Here is a 20,340-nt window from a genome sequence, read left to right as displayed (position 1 = left end):
TTATCCACTAAAAACGTTTTTTTGTTGTAGTGATTGATAGATAAAAAGGAATGCAATTTGATCTTCATAAACTTCAAGAATACATTTAACTCATAAACATTAGTTAGTGGCGGTTTTAAACCTCCACTAATTTGCGATGTCAGGAAAAAACACGAATTTTACACAATTCTGGCGGTTCAAACCGCCACTGGTAAGCCGTGTTAGAAAAAACCGCAAGCGTTACACATTTCTGGCGGTTTATAACCGCCGCCAGAAACTGCCTCATGCTCCAATCGTGCCTACATCCTCGTGCACTCTATCATTATCCTTTCTGAGTAGTGCTATTTAGCATGATAGGTTTGAAAGAATCATAATTGAATAAAATTTTAATTAATATTAAATGTGGGTTAATTGCCATTAACTCTCAGACAGGACAACACCAAACGGTTACGTACACATTACATAGGTGAGATTTAAAAACAAAATAAATACTAGCCAAACATACATAGTAGTATTAGATAGTTGAAAAGAAACAACCACACATTACATTGAGGAACACAGATAGTTGAAAAGAAACAACCACACATTACATTGAGGAACACACACCAGACATAAACAAGGGATCAAATCTTTATTCTTGGCTATAAGAAACTGATAATTAATTGGAAACATTTTATTGAAAATCGCGACATCATAGTTGCGCGCGCTAATATTTTCAATAAAATGAAACTATCATTTCGTACATAAATCCATGTCTAGAGGACACTCAATAGTATTTTCCTTATTCGTTTTTATAAACCAACAAACCATTCAGAGAATCGGTCAAGAAGCTCAAGGCTTCTTGGTACCATTCTTTCTAGCCAATACACCACCAATACCGGGCCAATTTTGAGAGATAAGGCCATGGTTGATCATGTAGTCACCATCACTTGTGTTCGGAATAAAATTGATCAATGCATATTGGTCTCCTTTGAAGACATAAGCTCGATTGGGCACATGAGTAGCAAAAGCTGCTTCAACTCCACTTTCAAAGATTGTGCCGGCCAAAGACCGCCACCCATGTCTAATGGTATTGGTGTATAGTTCGTTGGAACCGTAGTCTAGATGAGCATACTGGCCTCCTTTGAATATGTAAGCATCACTACTCTTAGTTGACCTGAATGCAGCATCTATCCCTTTCTCAAACACCGTGCATTTTAAGCAAGGAAACATGTCACCAATTTTCAAGGGACCTTTGAGGATTTTTTCGTCGCCTGTGGTTCCTGGAGCGTAGTCTATGTAGGCACACATTTCACCGGAGAAGATGTAGGCCTTGTCGCCATTAGTGTCGAAGGCTGTTAGAAGTCCCACATTGGCTAGAGATAGAGCATAGATAGCCTTTATAAGGGTAGTGCAAACCTCAACTCTTGAGCTAGCTTTTGTGGTTGAGTATAGGCCTCCCAATTTCTAATATGGTATCAGAGCCTATCCTAGATCCAGTTGTTGTTTGTTGTGGAGACCTCCCATTATTGGGCCACCCGTTGTTGTTGATCCCACGTTCCAGGTTGTTCAGTCCTGGACGTGAGGGGGTGTGTTAGAAGTCCCACATTGGCTAGAGATAGAGCATAGATAGCCTTTATAAGGGTAGTGCAAACCTCAACTCTTGAGCTAGCTTTTGTGGTTGAGTATAGGCCTCCCAATTTCTAATAAAGGCACAGTCTATGCCATGTTCTCCAAATGGTGTGCCCTTCAGTGATGGAAACCCATCGGAAATACGTATCACGCGCCCACCATTCAGAACTTTGTCCGTTGTAGTTCCTGGACCATAATCTAGCAATACATACTCATCGTTGATGAATATGTAGGCTGCATTATGCCTGGATGAACGGAATGCAGCATTTATAGAAACAGGAGGGATTGGAGACATGATCTTTGATCTTTCTTTCTTATATATATTGAAGAAATGAAACAATTAAGAGAGATCGATATATGGATGGATATAAGCAATTAAGCCCAACAGCAAACAAGGATATATATACACGTACACTGCACACAAAAGACAAAATTAAAGACTTTTCGAAGTCTTTGTACATATATAGCCGATATACATAACTTACTAATATTGATTTGGAAGCTATACATTCACACCTGTTTTTTCTATTTATTGACACTTATTTTATTTCTTTCACATCATATATTAATATATTTATATTACTCATTATTTCTTTTTTTCATTTTATTCTTTAGGTGTAAATCGAATTGAGAAAAAAGTCTCTGCATCGATAATGTAAAGTTTTTTTTACACAGTCAACCAATCAGATTTCGTAAATTTAAGAAAGAATAATTTTTTATTTAATTAAATTGACGAACATGACAAATTTTTAAAATTTAATTGGTTGACAGTGTAAAAAACTTAGTACATTAAAATTAAACTCAAATGAGATTTAGTGTGAGCGCACATTTTTTTTCAAATAATTTTGATTGGTTAAGCCAATCAAACTCGTGTGTATATTTCCACATGAACAAAAAATTCAAACCCGTGTGTAAAACGTGTTTGGGATTTCCCTTGTAATATCGTAACGTACTACGTAAAAAGGACTAAGGAACCAGTGATAAAAATTAAATATTTATAACCCAGACGTCGGAACAAACACAAATCATTTTCTGCATTGACTTCGAAGTCTTTGTATATAGCCTATCCCTTATTAGTAAGAGTAAATTACATTCCCTTACTTTAAGATGTTCTTTTATGATTCTAAATTCTAAGCTTACTTGAATATTACACTCCACTCTATTCACTACTTATTACCTACAGATTTCATTACCAATTTTCTCACAAATGTTGTTTTGTGAATTTTACTTCAAATTTGAGTAAAATTCTTATAAATCTATATCCGCATATAATTTAGGCAATTTTCTCCCATAATTTAAAACAAACCAAACTTCAATTCTTAGCACACTCGCATAAAATTAAAATTTGAAAGATCAAGTTAAAAACAAAAGGCTAAAAAATAAAATAAAAGGAAAAATGAGAGAACATTTCATCAATTATCTGCAGGATTACCTCGAGATATAGAGTATTTAAAATTATGGAGTATAATATTTAAGTAAATTTGGAGTTCAATATCATATAGCGAAATCTCAAAATAGTTGAGTAATTTTTTTTACAGGAGGAAGATTAAAGATAGAACAAAACTAACTAGACGCATCTAAGTAAAACGAAACAAATACAATAAATGAAGGTTTGCTATAAAAGAGATATTTTTCTTTTAACTAATGGTTACAAGCCACCGATACACCCACTTAGCATCACATAATTTTTTATTTATTTAATCAAAGATCTTTTGTAAAACCAGATATTTGGGTAGTAAATGATTATTTGCCACCACGTGACTTCTTTGTTTTAAAAAGATGAAGATAATAATTGATATTAAATCTTTTTGTATATGGGGGTTTACATGAATTAATTGGTTTGAAGTTTTAATTAGTTACAAATTTCTTTCGCGCAATTTTTTTATAGGTAAAAGTTAGTTGTTATAAATGTTAGTAAATTAGTTTTTCTCAGGATTCGAACCATTGACACTTTATCTCATCCAACATTTATTTCTCCTAACTCTTACCACTTGAGTTAACCCTCAGAGTCTTTCACATGATATCTTCACCTTATTTCCTTGAAATGCATTAATTAATATTCGCTTAATACATTAAAAAAACATTAATATTGCCATGCACATTGATTGTTGGAAGTCTTTGTCTACCACTTAGGTGCATTATAATATATGGTATAAATGCAATGGATTTTAATTTTAAAAAAAGAGAAAATAAGAGGTGCACTGATAGTGTAAACTTATTTTACACATGCATCTAATTGATTTTCGCCACATCAACAATTTATTAATTTACTAACTAAAATTAAAAAGATTTGTAAACCACTTAGTCCTATGTGGCATAATATGATTGGACGTCAGTGTAAAACTTTTTTACAATGACAGTGCATATCCATTAATCTCTTTTATTTTTCGCAATAGTTAAAAAGTGTATTTGTTGCTTTAAAAACTCTACGCAAAAATTTCAATGGTTTTCCAATGTTACCTATTCCCTTGGCTATATAGTAACACGGTAAGAAAATGTAATATATTGTGTGAAAAAATAACAATTATCACGTAATAATTGTTCCTTAATTATTATTAGATACATAACACTTATTTACTGTTGTAAGATGGTGGAATAGTGGTGGTGTTTTGTCGTGGTTGAAGGATGGTCGGGGTATGTCCTACAGTCCTAGTATAAAAATTAAAGGGTCTTCGTAGAAGAAGTTTGGGGAAAGGATAGAGGTTCATGAGGCCTGGTAAAAAGTAAAAATCCTGGAAGATCGTTGCCCAAATGTTATCGACCCTTGGAAGGGAATGAGTGTCAGTTGATCTCAGAAGGAGAGGCTTGAAATCATTAACCAACTCTGGAAGGAATATGATGTGCCAATATGCAAGTAGATTGATTCACCCGAGGTTTTAATTATCGAGCCACAAGGATTAGGTGAGTTACTTCTAACATTAATTGATTGAATCTTTTTCAATTCCTTGGTGTAGTTTTTCTCCAACAGTTTTCAAAAAAAAAAACAGTTTAATTTCTTTATAATTGCTTTTCGTGATAATCAATCTATTACCCTCGCTATGTTTGTACCCGCACTGATTACAAATGAATTTGATTAAACTCGTTCAACGTGTTATGTCCATGTGATTACTTGCTAATTCCTTATTCAAATTCTCCTTCTAGTTAATTAGTGATAAATAATCCCTTAGTACCTAATCCTAATTGACTAGAGATTCAATTCAATTTTACACAGTCATAGATAAATTGCTTGCTACCCTTATCCCTAAGGTGTAGAGACCAAAATTCAATTTCTTCCTAGTTCCCTAATTCCTATCAATTTCCCAATTTTATAGAAACAAGCAAAACAATCTATGCGCAATAGATAACAATCAAAGCAAGAGAGAAATTCATAAACAAAAGTTAACTATATAAAAATCAAAATGAATTCAAATATAATCATAGAGATAACATCATCTATCCCAATACAAAAGAGGATTATAGTTCCTCATAGTAATAAGAAACAATTCAAGAAAAGCGAAGCAAAACATCAAAATTACTATAGAAACCTGAACGAGATCTTAAAGAATCATAGTTTTGCCTCAAATTATCTCCCAATGTTTTACAACATGAAAATATATTAAAATAGGGTTGCAAAATCAAGTTATATAACTTTTTTTTTTGTAACTAGTGCTATAACACCAATTCAAAGCACAATTCGTGCAACTTTCATGCTAGAGCTTTCATAACCAGCTTCTGTCGTGGTATATAGCATGGTTTTCAGGCTAAAATTGCATGAGTTTCATGCTAGAATTTCTAAAACCAGTGCATTTTTTCCCTTGATTTTCTCTCCTTTTCCTTTATCTCTTCCTAACATACAACAGATAACTATTAATAAAGGATAAAATAAAGTTAAAATCCTAATAAACTTATCTAGACTCAATAGCAACCAAAATCCTAATGAAATCCATAAAAATAGCATAAAAACTATAACAAGATAATGCCACTAATTAAAATAACAAAATACTAAAATAATGCAAATACTCAACTAAAAATACTGAAATGACTTAAATAAGAAACCCCAGAAAATATGCAAAATATTAAAAAAAAAAACATAAAATCCAATGTCATCCAACATACAAGTTGGAGGAGACTCGGGAGAGTACGTAGATGGCTGCAGAAATCAAGAGTATGTTGGCTCAAAGAAGGCGACAAAAAATCAAGTTTCTTTCATAAGGTTTGCAAAGTAAGGGAGACAAGGAAAAGAATGGAACATGTGCTAATTGAAACGAATGCTATCAAATAAGTGGGTTTCCAATATTTTCCCTTTAGGTATCTCTCCCACGAATGGTTGTACGAAAGATTCAGGACCTAAGAGAGCTCATATTGTTTAGTTCTATAGGAAATTCACCGGTGAGCATATTTGAGATGAGATCAAATGATTCCAAGTCTGTTAACTTTCCCATAGATCAGGGTAAGACCAATGAGATCTATATGTGAATAGATTGGGAGGATTTTCGAGAACATGACACAACTATTATCCTTTATTGTTACTTGTCAAAGTAACATCTTAGTTTCCACTTCCAATATCTATTGTTCCTATATATTTTACCATGCCATCTACTTCATCTCGAATAACATTCTTCATATGGCTTTAAATTATTACATGAGATATCAAAAATCATTAAACTTGTAAATGGATGTCTGCCCTTTCTACTAGCAATGGGACCATAAAACTTATTGCATGTCTTGCAAAACCAGCACTCTCAAATGATGTAGACTTAATTTAAAATGTTATTTTATATCGGAAAGATAAATTATAATAATTAGATATTAGTCTCTGGACTTTCTCTTCGGGAACACTATTATATTAAAAATGTTTAACACTATTATAACTATATTTTTTAGTATGTATTTTTTTTTTTTACAATTATTTTCAAACAGCCTAGCTCGCACACATTATATTGAGATTTGAAAACAAATTGCCACACATGCATATTATTATTAGACATTTCATAGTTGGAAAGAAACAGCACACACATCACATTGAGGAATATAAAGCAAACACACCAACTAGGGAAGTCTTTATTCCTAAGGTAGTAAGGTACCACTAAAAGAAACTGATCATAATTGATCGATCTGAAATATTTTATTGAAAATCACCACATTAGAGCTAGTGTGCTATTCATGTCGAGAGAAATTGGACACCCATTAGCATCATCGATCGTGCTCAAACCTTGGTACTGTTCTTGCGTTCCAAGAGGTCACCAAGAGCGTTCCAAGAAGGTTTGATAGGCTTGACTTTATCAATAATGTCGTAGTCTTCATTTTTGCCTGGAGTAAACTTGATACGTGCATACTGATCTCCTTTGAAGAAGTAAGCTTCCTCAGTCCTATGAGAAGCAAAAGCCGCTTCAATTCCACTTTCAAAGATCGTGCCTACCAAACAATGCCACACATTTTTAATGGCATCGGTGTAGATCACCTTCTTGGAAGCATAGTTTATACGAGCGTAATGGTCTCCTGTGAAGATGTAAGCTTCATTACTTAGGCTTGACCGGAATGCAGCGTTGATCCTTTTCTCGAACGCGGTGCCCTTCAAGCGAGGAAACATTTCATAGATTGGCCCTGATTCAAGCATCATGTACTCATCACCTGGTTTAGCGTAGTCTACTAAAGCACAAAGCTCACCGGAGAAGATGAATGCGTCAGTACCATCAGTGTCAAAGGCACACTCTATGCCATGATCTCCAAATGGTGTGCCCTTGAGTGATGGAAACCCATCAGAAATAAGTAATGGTCCCTTCAGAATTTTGTCATGCGATGATCCGGGAGCATAATCCTCCAATATATACTCATTGTTGATGAATATGTAGGCTTCATTGTTCTTAGATGAACGGAATGCAGCATTTACAGAACCAGGAGCAATTGGAGACATGATGATGATATTGATATGAAACAAGAAGCAGGTAAATAAGAGGGATCGATGGATAGATGCAATTAAGCACAAGCACCAAATTAAACAAGGTTATATATATACACATACACAAGCTAGAGATCAGACAGCAAGAGAGATTCATTATTTATTACACATGCAACATTTGGAAATTTTTAAACTTGAAAGAATCGCTCCAACCACGTTCTTCACTCGCCCAAACATTTATGGAACTCTTTATTTATGTTTCATTTGATCCCGTATCCAATATTTTTTCTAACCACGTTTTCTTAAAAGAATGTACTTTCACACTCGTTTTTAAGTGAAAAAATTGAACCAAAATATAAGATATGATATTTAATATAGTAAGAAATGAGAAGAGAAAATAGAAACAAAATGAATATAAATAGATTTAAAAAAGAGTTATAATATATACATATTCAACTTTTTCTTTCATCTTAATTTTACTTTAATTTATCTTTCCTATCACTATTTCCTTTTTCTATAACATGAATGTTATACCTTCATTTCATTTCTGTCTCTTTTATTCTTTGTAGTATTAGTTTGACCTTTGAAAAAAGAATCTTGGATTGGCTTGAAAGATATGCACACGTTAAACCCACTACGTATATAAAATTTAGCTCCGTCCGCGGTGTCCTCCAGTAAATGAGCAGAGCCAATCTCGAGGGATTGGGGACATCTTTCTTGGATGGAGAAATATTCATTTGCACTCTTATTTGTTGGGGGTTAGATTTGGCACCCCAGGTACTAGATTTGGCAACTCAGTCTTTTTTAAAAATGTCAGAACTACCTTTCGGAACATCATGTCCCAAATCTCTTCGGGAATTCATTTCCCAAAGCTTATGTTTATAAGCACAATGGCTTACTTTCGAGAGTTTAACTTCCGAACTACTTCGGTAGTTAATATTTCAAAATTCTTAATGTATGTTATACTTGTTTAGGGCGGATGAAGGTGGACAAATCAGAGTCGTCGATGTCAAGAGTTTCCCAGGGATCTTGTTTCATTTTTTTTGTTGATTCGCTCACAACAAGGGAAGAAAAAGAAGAGTGATCGATGGTGTAGATTTTGGTGGAGGGAGTAGTAATAGAAGAAGTAAGAAGATTTATGGTGGAGGAGGAAGGAATTGAGAAGGAATAATGGGGTTGGTGGTGGAGAGTAATGGTGGAGACTAATGGGGCTAGTGGTGGGGTTGGTGATGGAGAGTAATGGTGGAGAGAGCAATCAGGACAAGGTTTAAGGCCTTCGGAACTTTAACACTGTGTTTGGTAGGAGTGAGTTAGGGTAGAGAGAGATGGGAAGGAGAGAGATCTGGGAGATGGGGAGTTATCTCCATTGTTTGGTGAAAGAGAGATTGAGGTGAGAGAGAGTTAGAGGGGCCATATATCCACTTTTTCATCTCTTCGCAATTTGCGAAGAGATTGGGGTTGGGTAAAACCGCCACTAATTGCATCTGACACCTAACTTTTCACTTTTTGCATTTAAATATGATTTTTTTAATCCAAACTTAACTTTTTTCTCTCTCTTCCACCTCATTATTTCTCATCTCTCTCTTTTTTATCTCTACCATACCAAACAACACAGTAAATCTACTTTATTTCTCACATATTTCTCTCTACTCAACTTCTCTCTTCTCTACTCTTTCTCCTTTATCTCTCTCTACCCTACCAAACAGAATGTAAGTTCCAAAGTGACTTGACTGCATCCCCCTTTCCCCATTTTTTAAGGCCTTCAGAAACTTGGAACTTAAGTTTCCGAATGCCTTAAAAAATGGTGGTGCCAAATTTAAGTGCTCAACTTTAGAATTCTAAGTTTTGAAGTATTTCAGAACTTAAATTTTTGAATCCATTAAACCAAAGACAGAGATAGAGGCAGAAACACTGCAAGGGCAGTGAATCCCTAAAACCATAGACAGAGGCAGAGACATAAAAAACCAACTGAAGCACATTATACTAAATCAAAAAATATTCATAAATATTTAAACTTCTAAGTAGTGGTAGATATGCAAGTGAAACATAGGCTTAAACATAGACAAATTTACAAATCCAAGTAATAGGCAAAAATTTACAAATTATGCATTACATGAAGTGAGTCCTTGTATCAATATTTAGTGATGTCTATGTAGTTATTCTAAATAGGAACGCGAGGACCACCCGTAGCAGCAATCCAAATAGTGAATTCAACCATAAATGTGGTTAAACGTTCTTTATATGAGATACTCCAGTATGTGTTGCGTGGTTTGGCATGCCATTCCCATTGGGGGAAAAGGTGGAATGAAAGTGAAAGGTTTGAGTCTCCATGTTCTGTTTAATATTTATATGTATGCTTCGTAACTTTAACTTTTGAATCTCTTCAGAACTTCATTTTTCGAAGATAAACGCGCAGTGACATTTCTGTATTTCCCCACTTTAAAGTGGGGTGGCAAATTTAATAGATAGGGTTCCAAATCCAACTCCCTTATCTATTTCGTCCCTATGTTAATCCTTACAGCTGAAGAAAAAAAAATCCATCTTACATCTTACAGTTGTTTGATCTGTCGCTCATTCAATTTCTTTGTTTTGTACTAAATTACTCTGCTAGTTCTTATTTGGTTATGATGAATGTTAATACACTCATAAAAATGTGGTTTTTAAAGATTAAACTTTCAAATAAAAAACTTAAACAACAACTTTTAACTACTACAACCTGCATTAAATATTGACATATTTTATTTCTGTAAATATAGTCGACAATTAGACTTTTTTATTAGTGTGAAAATATAATAAATGGGCTAATGTGTTTTGTAAAACTAAGTATTTCATCAACCAAATTTATCTCCAAATTAGAGACTATAGGTTGAAATGTTCCATCTACTGTTGATTTTACAAGAATGCATAATGGAAAGTTTTGAGTATATAAATTCCTCTAGCTTTAGGTTGTCCCTAGTCCTTGTGTTTGTTATTAGGCTTTTGTTTCTTCTTTGGTGTTTTGCTGGTGACGTGTGTGACATTCGATGACAGATGTCGTGGCGGAAGTCAATGGAGAAGACGATGAAAGCGGACAAGCGGTTGTGGATGTCCTGCAGCTCAAGCGAGTCTCTCTTTCGGTCAAAACACTAGTTGAGATTGAATCAGGATCCTAGATCCTGCCCCCATTAGATTCGGATCTTGGACATATCATGCTCCAATGCGATCCTACGTGAGATTCAAATCGTAAAGCCCTAAAAGGATCGTAAAATCGTAAGATTCTAAGATTTGGATCTGGATTCGGATCTTGACATCATTGAGTAAAACTACTTTCACATCTTGTTGGAAATGTAGGAAATTAGATGTTTTTCTAAGATGAAAATGAGACACAATTTTTTTTTCCCAATCAAATAACACTCAATAGAGATGGAAATTTTGCGGCGGTTCCATGAAAACGGCTGCAAAATGTAACATTGAGTCGGTTATTGCGGCGCTTTTTCATTCCGCCGCAGATAGCGTACAATTAGAGGCTACCAATTTTAAATTAGGGGTTGCGGCGGTTCAGTTTTGCGGCGCTTGGGTATACCGCAGCAGAATAATCAATATTATTACGAAATTCAGAACCCTAAGTTAAACCCACCTCACCTTCGTTTTCCCCCTTTCGACGTTTCTTATCTCTCATATCGCGAATACAAAGCTATTATTCACATTTCTTCTTGCGATTTTCTGATTGAAGAAATGTTATTTCTAGTGTTACTCAGTCATTGATAGGAACCTCTTCTTGTGATTCCCTTTTCTTCTCCACCAGATTTGGATCGAAGACCGCCGCAACTTGCTCCCAAAACCGCCGCAAACTGCTAATTTTTTTTAGTGAAATATCGCAATTTTTTCCTAGTAAAATAATTGTTCATTTTTTGAGTGAGAAGAGTCACATCTATATGATAGAACATAGAACACATCCATAAGTGTGCTTCATTTATGTTCAGCTAGTCACTAAGCCAATTTTGTTCATACTCTTGACATGTTCTTTTGACAAACCATAATGGATGAATTGAAAGGATATATATGTGAGAACAAAATTAATTCATGCTTTCATGGAAAGACTTGCCATGAAAAATATGTGGTCCACCAACCAAGAACTTATCTCCATATTCTCCATATATATATAGGCAAAGCTCTTGGTCTAATTCAGTTAACTCATGACATCTAAGCTCTATTACTAAACTTAATTAGTTTCAACGTTGTTCTCATTGACATCAATGATCATGGAAAATGGAAGAGAGGATGAGATTGAAGACATGTCAATGTCACCCCCATCCGTGGGCTCCATGCAGATTGCAGGGAGCAATGGCTTTGGTCACAGCATGGAGTTCATGTCTCAGGCATACCTTTCAAATAGATACTTGGACATTGGCATCAAAGTTGAGGACTCTAGTTTGAACCAAGATCCCCCATTACCAGTATATCTGAAGGTAGGGTTAAATGGTATAATTTTACGACTTCATTGATCCACTTATTCTTCCCATTACATTAGAGCAACATTAATGTATTTTATTTGAATCATTATTCCTCATGCAATGTAATTAGGTTTCCTAATGATTCACCAACTGATTTTGGAAGCTGAATTCAATTAATGAGAATATTATCATCAACAAAACTCTGCCTATTTTTCATAGCCGGAATTCTAAGCCCCGATAAAGGAAAAATGTTCTGTAATTAGGCCTCCAAGCCAACGTAAAACTAACCGAGCTTACAAGACACACGTTGGGCGATCCATATAGCCGGCTCACTTAGTGGGATAAGGCTTTGTTGTTGTTTTGTTGTTATTATCATCAACATTGTGTTCCTTCTAGTGTAGTTATGATTGATATCACTTGATTTTAAGAATAGATAATTTCCCATTAATGTGCAGTTTGAAGATGTAGAGTTTAAAGTGAGAAGTAGACAAGCATCTTCTAATAACACTGTGAAGACAATGGTGTCAAAGGTGGCCACAAAACTCCACGTGGAAGAAGATAGATACAAGAAAATTTTAAAGGGTATCACAGGAAGCATTGGCCCTGGTGAAATTCTTGCTTTGATGGGTCCTTCTGGTAGTGGGAAGACAACCTTGTTAAGAGTTGTAGGAGGAAGGTTACTTGACAATGTAAAGGGAAATGTAACTTATAATGATGTTCCATATAATCCAGCTATCAAGAGAAGGTTAAACAGTTTCAAAGACATATATATGATCAAGACAAGTAATTTATATTTTCCCATAACATAAATATGTGCTAACATTGTACTTTTATGTTTCTATTTCATTTTTTCCTGCCTCATAGGATTGGATTTGTGACACAAGAGGATGTTCTTTTCCCACAACTTACAGTAGAAGAAACATTGATCTTTTCAGCATTCTTAAGGCTACCAGCCAACATGAGCAAGCAACAAAAATATGCAAGAGTGGAGATTGCTATCAAGGAGCTAGGCCTTGAAAGGTAGATTTTGTACATCTATATTTAGGATCAAAATCTTATGTCCCTAATCCTGTACCATGTGAAATTTTAATATGTCAGTTAAAAAGACACTGCTGGGTTGGTTACAAACTCACAAAGGTACTTTTTAATTGACACGGTGAAATTTTATTAGTGACAGAGAAATTAGGATAGAGGATCTTCTCCCGATATCTGACCTGAGCTATTGAATGCTCAAATTAACTACAAGTTACTCTAAAAAGAAAGAAATAAAAATGTTTCCATGAATAATCTCTTCTGCAACCATAGATGTCGCCACACAAAAATTGGTGGAGGCATATCAGGAGGAGAAAGGAAGAGAACCAGCATAGGCTATGAAATTCTTGTTGATCCTTCACTGCTGCTACTTGATGAGCCAACTTCAGGTCTTGATTCAACCTCAGCAAACAGACTCCTCCTCACTCTTCAGGGACTTTCCAAGGTATCAGTGACTAAATTTAAATCTCATTTTTTATCCATGTCTAGAACCTCAATTCAAGTATGCGAACACAGTATTTCAAATACACTCTCTAACACACTTCATGTGATAAGCTTTTTTCAGAAAGAGTGAGGGAAACATTGCAACTTTTTTTTTAATTAAACAAATCACATGGAATGTGTTGGAGATTGTGTTCAAAAGAGTGTATTCCTGGCATCTCTATTTCAATTATATGCTGAAAAATACTTTTGATTTACTTGTAGACCGGAAGGACTATAATCACAACAATCCACCAGCCATCCAGCAGAATCTTTCACATGTTTGACAAACTTCTTCTGATATCAGAAGGATGTCCCATTTACTATGGGAAGGCAAGAGATTCAATGAAGTACTTTTCATCCTTGAGCTTCACCCCAGAAATCCCAATGAATCCTGCAGAATTTTTGCTTGACTTAGCAACCGGACAAGTGAAAGATATAAGTACTCCACAAGATATTTTCAAAGATCCAGAATCTACAGAGCCTTCAAAAGTTATCAAAGTAGGATTTATTATACATTGATGACACTCACACTCACAAACAAACAGTGCAGACACTCCATAGGCACTCATTTTTTCTCTTTATCTGTTGGATGTCTGCACTGTGTGGAATGTGTACAAATCATTTTCCTGTATTATAGGTACTTGTTTGGATGTTCTATCTCATTCCCAATTAATAATTTTCTGTGTCTATGTTAGCATCTACAACTCAAGTATAAAGACTTACTAGAGCCAAAAGAAAAGGAAGACAATCATGGAGTGGCAAAGACACCAGAACATCTTCAACTAGCCATTCAAGTTAAAAAGGAGTGGACATTGAGTTGGATGGAACAATTCCTTATTCTTTACAAGAGAACATTCAGAGCAAGATGCAAGGAATATTTTGATAAACTAAGACTAGTTCAAGCACTTGGAATTGCATTCTTGTTGGGACTACTTTGGTGGAAATCTTCAACCAATACAGAGGCTGAACTCAGAGATCAGGTAGTTTTAATTATATTTTTTTCTTACAAGACTGGTTTTAGATTGTACCTATGCCTGTGGTGTGGCAGCCAACGTAAAACTAGTCATTATTTTATATGGATCATTTGGTCCATATATAACTGGCCTCGTTTCGCTTCATGGGACAAGGCTTTTGTTGTTTTTGTTGTTACAAGACCGAGCTGCTAATCTTTTCACCATCAATTTTTCTACCTAACCTTTCTACATTAACAATAGAATGGATCACTGTCTTTGTTGCAGGTTGGTTTAATGTTCTATATCTGTATATTTTGGACATCTTCATGCATTTTTGGAGCAGTCTATGTCTTTCCATTTGAAAAGGTCTACTTGGTAAAAGAAAGGAAAGCAGACATGTACAGACTAAGTGTATACTATGCAAGCAGCACTCTGTGTGATATGGTGGCACATGTTCTGTATCCTACTTTCTTCATGATTATCTTGTACTTCATGGTTGGCTTTAAGAGGACTGTCACTTGCTTCTTCCTCACTTTGTTCGCCGTGCTACTTATAGCTATAACAAGTCAAGTAAGTTATGTCAAAACTTAGGGTGTGTTTTGATAAACAGCTCAGTTAAAAAATTATTGCTATAAGAGCTTATCTCATAAGCACTTATCCATAAGCCTGCTTATCCAAGAATGTTATTGAAATAAGCTAAGAATATGAGCAGCTTGTGAAAAGAAACTCAGAATAACTTATTGTAGGTCAAAAAGTATTTCATAAATTTATCCATACACTTGCATAAGTTCTTATGCTATAAGATAAACTCAAACTAGTTTTTACAAACTTAACCTTGGAACATGTAACTTGACTCTTGCTTTGTTTGAAACTCAAATGAATTTATTGTTGTCAATAGGGGGCAGGAGAACTATTTGGAGCTGCAGTTATGAGCATTCAAAGAGCAGGGATGGTTGCTTCTTTGATACTAATGTTATTCCTTCTAACAGGTGGCTACTATGTTCAGGTATGCACACTAAGAGTAGCAACAATGTTGGTAAAATAGAACTTTTAGGACTACCATGTTCAGGGACAGACCGAGGTACATGTAAATGGGCAGGCGCTCCCGAAAAGAATTTTTTTTACTATTATTCAAACGTTATATTTGTCCTCTAAAAGATTTAATATGCCAATTTCAGTTAGTCAAAATTGATTTTACGTACTGTATTAAATTTTTGCCTCCCTTATTAATTCCTTCTGGTTTCGTCCCTGACCATGTTTATGCATAATCATTTGATAACACCATTGCTCATATTTTTCATATAAAAAATACTTATACTTAGAAAACTTGATTGTACTTGCAGCACATACCAAAGTTTATGCAGTGGTTGAAGTACTTGTCATTCTTGTACTATGGGTTCAGGCTTCTTCTAAAAGTGCAGTATTCAGGGGACCAACTATATGAGTGTGAGAGCAAGGAAGGGTGCAAGACCCTGCAGAGTTCACCTTCATTTGACACTGTGAACTTGAAAGGAGGCTTAACTGAAGTTTGGGTTCTGTTAGCCATGGCTCTATGCTTCCGAGTGCTTGCTTACTACTGTCTCCGCAGAAGAATTGACATTTGCAATTAACCCTAGATGAAACTTCTTGTTTGAGAATAATTTGAGATCTTTACACTCTTGTTAATAACTATATAATAGTAGTAGTAACATATGAGAAGTGTGTATTTATTAGTTCATAAAGCAATTTGTGAAGAATACATAAATTGTGTTTTATAATGTTTTTTGGTCTCTTCTTTTTTTTTTTTTTTTTTGTCTTTTTGGTCAAACCACAAAAAGGACCTTTTCTTTATGGACTTGAAAAATAAACTACCCTTAGGGTGGGAATAGGTCAGGCCGTTCGCCTGCCTATGACCTAGCCTATCACAGGCCCAGGTCAGGCCAGGCCAAATTGATAAACAGGCGAGGCTTCGGCTTTTTGAAAAACATACTTAGTTAAAAAAGACAGACTCAGACCATTTAATAAGTTTTGTAAGTCTTATAGGCTAGCCTATTTAAGTAAATATGATTAGTATTTTTTTGGTACATTGTAAATATAATTAGTATAAATATATTTTACTATTGATGATGTCTATATATTAAAAATTTGTCATAATATCTTGATATTATATACTTATTGACATTTTTATACATTTAATCAAATTGACTTATATAATGATTCAAAGTTATATTTCTATTTAAAAATAAATATATCATATATTTAAATACCATTATATGAAGTGTGATTTTAAATTGGCTCTCCGACTCTAAAAAACCAACATAATCTCGTTTAGTTTCATCTCTACTTAGTAGCTTATAATATTATAAGTCTGATTGTTGAAAAAATTATTTTAGTATAATTTAACCCGTTAGCATATAAGTTTGATAGCTTCTTTATATATAAGTTTTTTAGCAAACGTAAAACTCTTGTTGTGAAACAGGCTTTTAAACAGGCTATCAGGCTAAGTCAAGCTTTCGGACAGCCCAGGCCAAGCTCAAAAAAAAGCCTTTGACAGACCATAGGCCAGGCTCAAGCCTAAAGATTTGTAAACAGGCTATGCCTATTTAAGCAAAGCCTACCTAGGCTCAGCCTATTCCCACCCCTCTACCTGATTAACTATTTGATAATTACGTATTTGTCCTTGACCTTAGGTTATGGACTTGGCCTTTCTAATTCATTTGGGCTTTAAGTTTGCGATGGGCTAGATCTGCAATACTTCACCAAGGGAGTTGATACATACCCTACCCACACTCCAAAACACAATATCCCGCATCTAGTAGTTTCTTAGAATGCCTCTATTTAAGTTGTGTTTGGGAAATTAAAATTCAGAACACGCCTATTTTTCACTCAGAAATTAATACTATTGAAAAATCTTAATTTAGTATTTAATTTTATGCTACTGTGTTTTAAAATCAGGTAACAAAAATACAATTACTTTAAATTTAAATTATGATCGTATGTAATGGTGGATAGAAGGTTATGTGACAATCAACAAATTTGGTGTGATATGTATATACTTATTAAAAGAAAATCCTTATTCAGAAAAAATTAACACATGACACTCCCAGAATGATTTTCCTCCCACCCCTCTCTGGCTGACAAGTGTCACAACTAGAGAGACATGAATAAATTAATTACACAAACTGATTACCCCATAATTTTGATTATTTGTCCCATATTAAATGGTTTCTCCAAAGTAGAATTCATGCACAGCCCAATATAAATGAGTTATGGATCAACCAAAAGCCCACAACAATGAACTTTGCTATTCCTTGGCTAAATCAGCATTAATTTAGGGGAAATACTTTGGGCATTAATGTTTGATTGATTCCAACCCATAATAAAATAATTTGGTAAATAAATGTGAGATTTTCTCTAATTAACCAGTATTTCCTTAATTAAACACCAATTTCGAATTAGTTATATTTTATAAAAAAAACTGGATTAAGGTTTGTTTTTTAAAAAAAAACTAATCTCTGCTTGATTTATTTCAAAAAAAAAACCGGAAGAATTGAGGAAATAGAGCAAACTAAATTCATTCCTCCATATTTTCTCAAAATCCGAATATGAACCGCTAAATTGACGGAGATTTTAAATAAGGAATGATTTAAAACAAATTGCAAATCGTTATTTCCATCAAGTTTTCAAAAAAGGAATGAAGGTAATATTTTCCAAAACATATTTTAATCAAAGTCAAATAATTAATAGTATCAAAAAAAATTTCAAGTAAAACTGAATAAAATCTTAAGTTTTAATTAAGTTTTGTCTCGAGTCTTAACGGGTGATTATTAGTTATGGAAAAAAAATATAATGAATTAGTTGTTAAATAAAATAAACTGACCAGATTAAAAATTGACACTTAAATTAGAGAGAATTAGTTTTTTTATTATGTGTTAATAATTGACAACCAGATTAGTTGACACTTAATAATTGAAAAAATAAATTCGACAACCAGATTAAAAATTGACACTTAAATCTATAAAAAAAAATTAATTATTTTTTATGTTCCACATTTTTTTTATTATCTAAAGATGAGAGAATTAGTTGTCAAATAAAATATAATCAATTATGGTAAGATGATGTAATTAAGAAAATAATATGGAAGATAAAAAATTGTTTTCTTTCCATCATTACCTAATTTAAGTGCAAACTTTTTCCCTTATATACGGTCTTGGTTGCTTTTCCCCTAACATATTTCTAACCTTCTCTGGTCTGCTAAAAAATTCATCCACCATGAAAAATATTGAAGACTATCCATGGCTGCACTACAAGCATTGGGTTCCTATCCTAAGTTACAAGTGGCGGATTTGTTTATAATCACAACTCCTATGAATTTCTCTTCCCTTATCATATCTAAATATTTAACCATCTCTTTTATTTTACTTATGCTGCGTCACAGAGTTATTTCGAAATCTTTTGTGCGTGATTTCAAGGATGAGCTCAGCGACCAATGGACGTTGATCGACCCTGTTGGGAATACTCATGTTGTTGTATACAACATGAATCCTTCGGATCCTAAACTGACAAACGGATTTTATGCGTTGTGTGACTTCTACCAGATTGAAGAAGAATATATTTTCGATCTCCGGTTTGTTGGTGACTCTGTCTTCCATTTCCAGGTTAAAGATTATCTGGATAAAGAAGTTCTCTATCCCAACACTGAACAACCAAAAAGCCCTTTGCATGTAGACAATCCTGGCATGAATGATGTTCGGGTTGTCGACGTTTCTCAAGATGGGCCTATTGCAGACGAGGTGTTACCCCTTCATTAGAATGAAGGGCCAAATCCTGAGCCTGTCATCAGTCCAGGATTCAATGGTCAATATGAATTAATATGGACTCACACCCTTAGCACATGTCAAGCTAAGTGGTACATGCTGGTGTGTTTAAAGTTACATTCAAATATATTTATCTTACTTTGACAGTTTGCACGAATTCTTTTTTGTTAATGTATTAACTTCCATTCTTTTTTCGTTTCATGTAGCATGCTCCTAAAAGGGTTAAGCAATACCTTATTCAAGCGGGTGTTCAAACTTGGATTTTCATTAGGAGTTCCGGTTCATAGGTAAAGTGTAATGTCATCATTCCTCGAAGTAAGAAGTATGCGAAGATAGGCGGTGGTTGGAGAAGCTTCTGCGATCTTAATAATGTCCAGCCGTTTCAGGAGATTACCTTCAAGTTTACAAATCCACAAGTCAGGATTGTTCATGTTAGTTAAGCTAGCATGTGGAAGTTGCACGTTCATGGTTCGCATATTTGTTATCCAATTACAACAAGAATAAAGATTGATGATGAAACATCTCTCTTTTGCAGAGAGGGTCTGGAGAAAGTCCTGGCTTCCCGGCCACAAGAAGTTTGGAGAAAGTCCTGGTCTCTTTTATGTGATGGCATTTTATATGACAGAAGTAAATCACTCAATATTCCAGGTATTCAATCATTTATAAAAATGTTTTGAATGTAATTAATGCAGTTAGACTAAAAATGTTTTGAATGTAAATAATGCGTTATTAATGCAGTAAATTTGGTTTTTTTTAATAAATATTCTTTTTTTTACGCTATAAAGGTTGAAAAATACCTTTATTTAAATTTAAATTTTTTAAATTCTAATAATCATAAATTCGTTTGATTATTTATTGAGTAAAATTTAATTCAGATCATTAAATGCGTGATTAATACTATTTTTTGTAACCGTGACTTAAATTACATAATTAAATCATTGTAATTAAGTAAAATAAAAAAATTTGTCATGAATTTTTAAAGATAAGTCAACCGAATTAATGAAAAACTTTAACAGATTTATTCTAAAAATAATTGAACGTAATTAATGCAGTTTACCTATTTTGTTATTTTGAATTTCGTCTACAATAATTCGTTATTAATGCAATAAATTTGGAATATTTATAATAAATGATGGTTGTTAATATTTTTAACGTATTAAAACTTAATTAAATTA

At 34.0% G+C, this 20,340-nt stretch overlaps 3 protein-coding genes across 3 annotated transcripts; 1 reads left to right on the top strand and 2 right to left on the bottom strand.

Moving 5' to 3' along the window:
• Positions 1-393: 393 nt before the first annotated feature.
• On the bottom strand, positions 394-1,946 carry LOC130731496 (albumin-2-like). Its single transcript, XM_057583808.1, has 2 exons — positions 1,675-1,946; positions 394-1,313 (listed from the first exon to the last, which is right to left on the bottom strand). Exons 1-2 carry the CDS (start codon positions 1,883-1,885, stop codon positions 811-813), a joined length of 714 nt encoding a protein of 237 aa, XP_057439791.1. The 5' UTR covers positions 1,886-1,946; the 3' UTR covers positions 394-810.
• A 4,829-nt stretch (positions 1,947-6,775) lies between these two features.
• Positions 6,776-7,483, bottom strand: LOC130732774 (albumin-2-like). The gene has a single exon (XM_057584763.1). It carries the CDS (start codon positions 7,481-7,483, stop codon positions 6,776-6,778), a length of 708 nt encoding a protein of 235 aa, XP_057440746.1.
• Positions 7,484-11,709: 4,226 nt separating this feature from the next.
• On the top strand, positions 11,710-16,240 carry LOC130731495 (ABC transporter G family member 26). The gene is made up of 9 exons (XM_057583807.1): positions 11,710-11,916; positions 12,357-12,646; positions 12,766-12,921; positions 13,207-13,378; positions 13,639-13,914; positions 14,112-14,396; positions 14,655-14,939; positions 15,268-15,375; positions 15,713-16,240. The coding sequence occupies exons 1-9, from the start codon at positions 11,710-11,712 to the stop codon at positions 15,977-15,979; spliced, it is 2,046 nt and encodes a 681-aa protein (XP_057439790.1). The 3' UTR covers positions 15,980-16,240.
• The last annotated feature ends 4,100 nt before the right edge of the window (positions 16,241-20,340 follow it).

This window comes from Lotus japonicus, chromosome 1 (assembly GCF_012489685.1).
Source record: "Lotus japonicus ecotype B-129 chromosome 1, LjGifu_v1.2".
In the NCBI taxonomy this organism is placed as follows: Eukaryota; Viridiplantae; Streptophyta; class Magnoliopsida; order Fabales; family Fabaceae; genus Lotus; species Lotus japonicus.
This window is presented reverse-complemented; position numbering and strand designations above follow the sequence as displayed.

Bases quoted from the DNA above. Each gene is read 5' to 3' on its own strand.
- LOC130731496 (XM_057583808.1), bottom strand. From the start codon at position 1,885: ATGTCTCCAATCCCTCCTGTTTCTATAAATGCTGCATTCCGTTCATCC. The intron at 1,314-1,674 runs GTGCCTTTATTA...GACTTCTAACAG, and splicing joins TGGAGAACATGGCATAGACT to CCTTCGACACTAATGGCGAC.
- LOC130732774 (XM_057584763.1), bottom strand. From the start codon at position 7,483: ATGTCTCCAATTGCTCCTGGTTCTGTAAATGCTGCATTCCGTTCATCT.
- LOC130731495 (XM_057583807.1), top strand. From the start codon at position 11,710: ATGGAAAATGGAAGAGAGGATGAGATTGAAGACATGTCAATGTCACCC. The intron at 13,379-13,638 runs GTATCAGTGACT...ATTTACTTGTAG, and splicing joins CTCTTCAGGGACTTTCCAAG to ACCGGAAGGACTATAATCAC. The intron at 14,940-15,267 runs GTAAGTTATGTC...TGTTGTCAATAG, and splicing joins TTATAGCTATAACAAGTCAA to GGGGCAGGAGAACTATTTGG.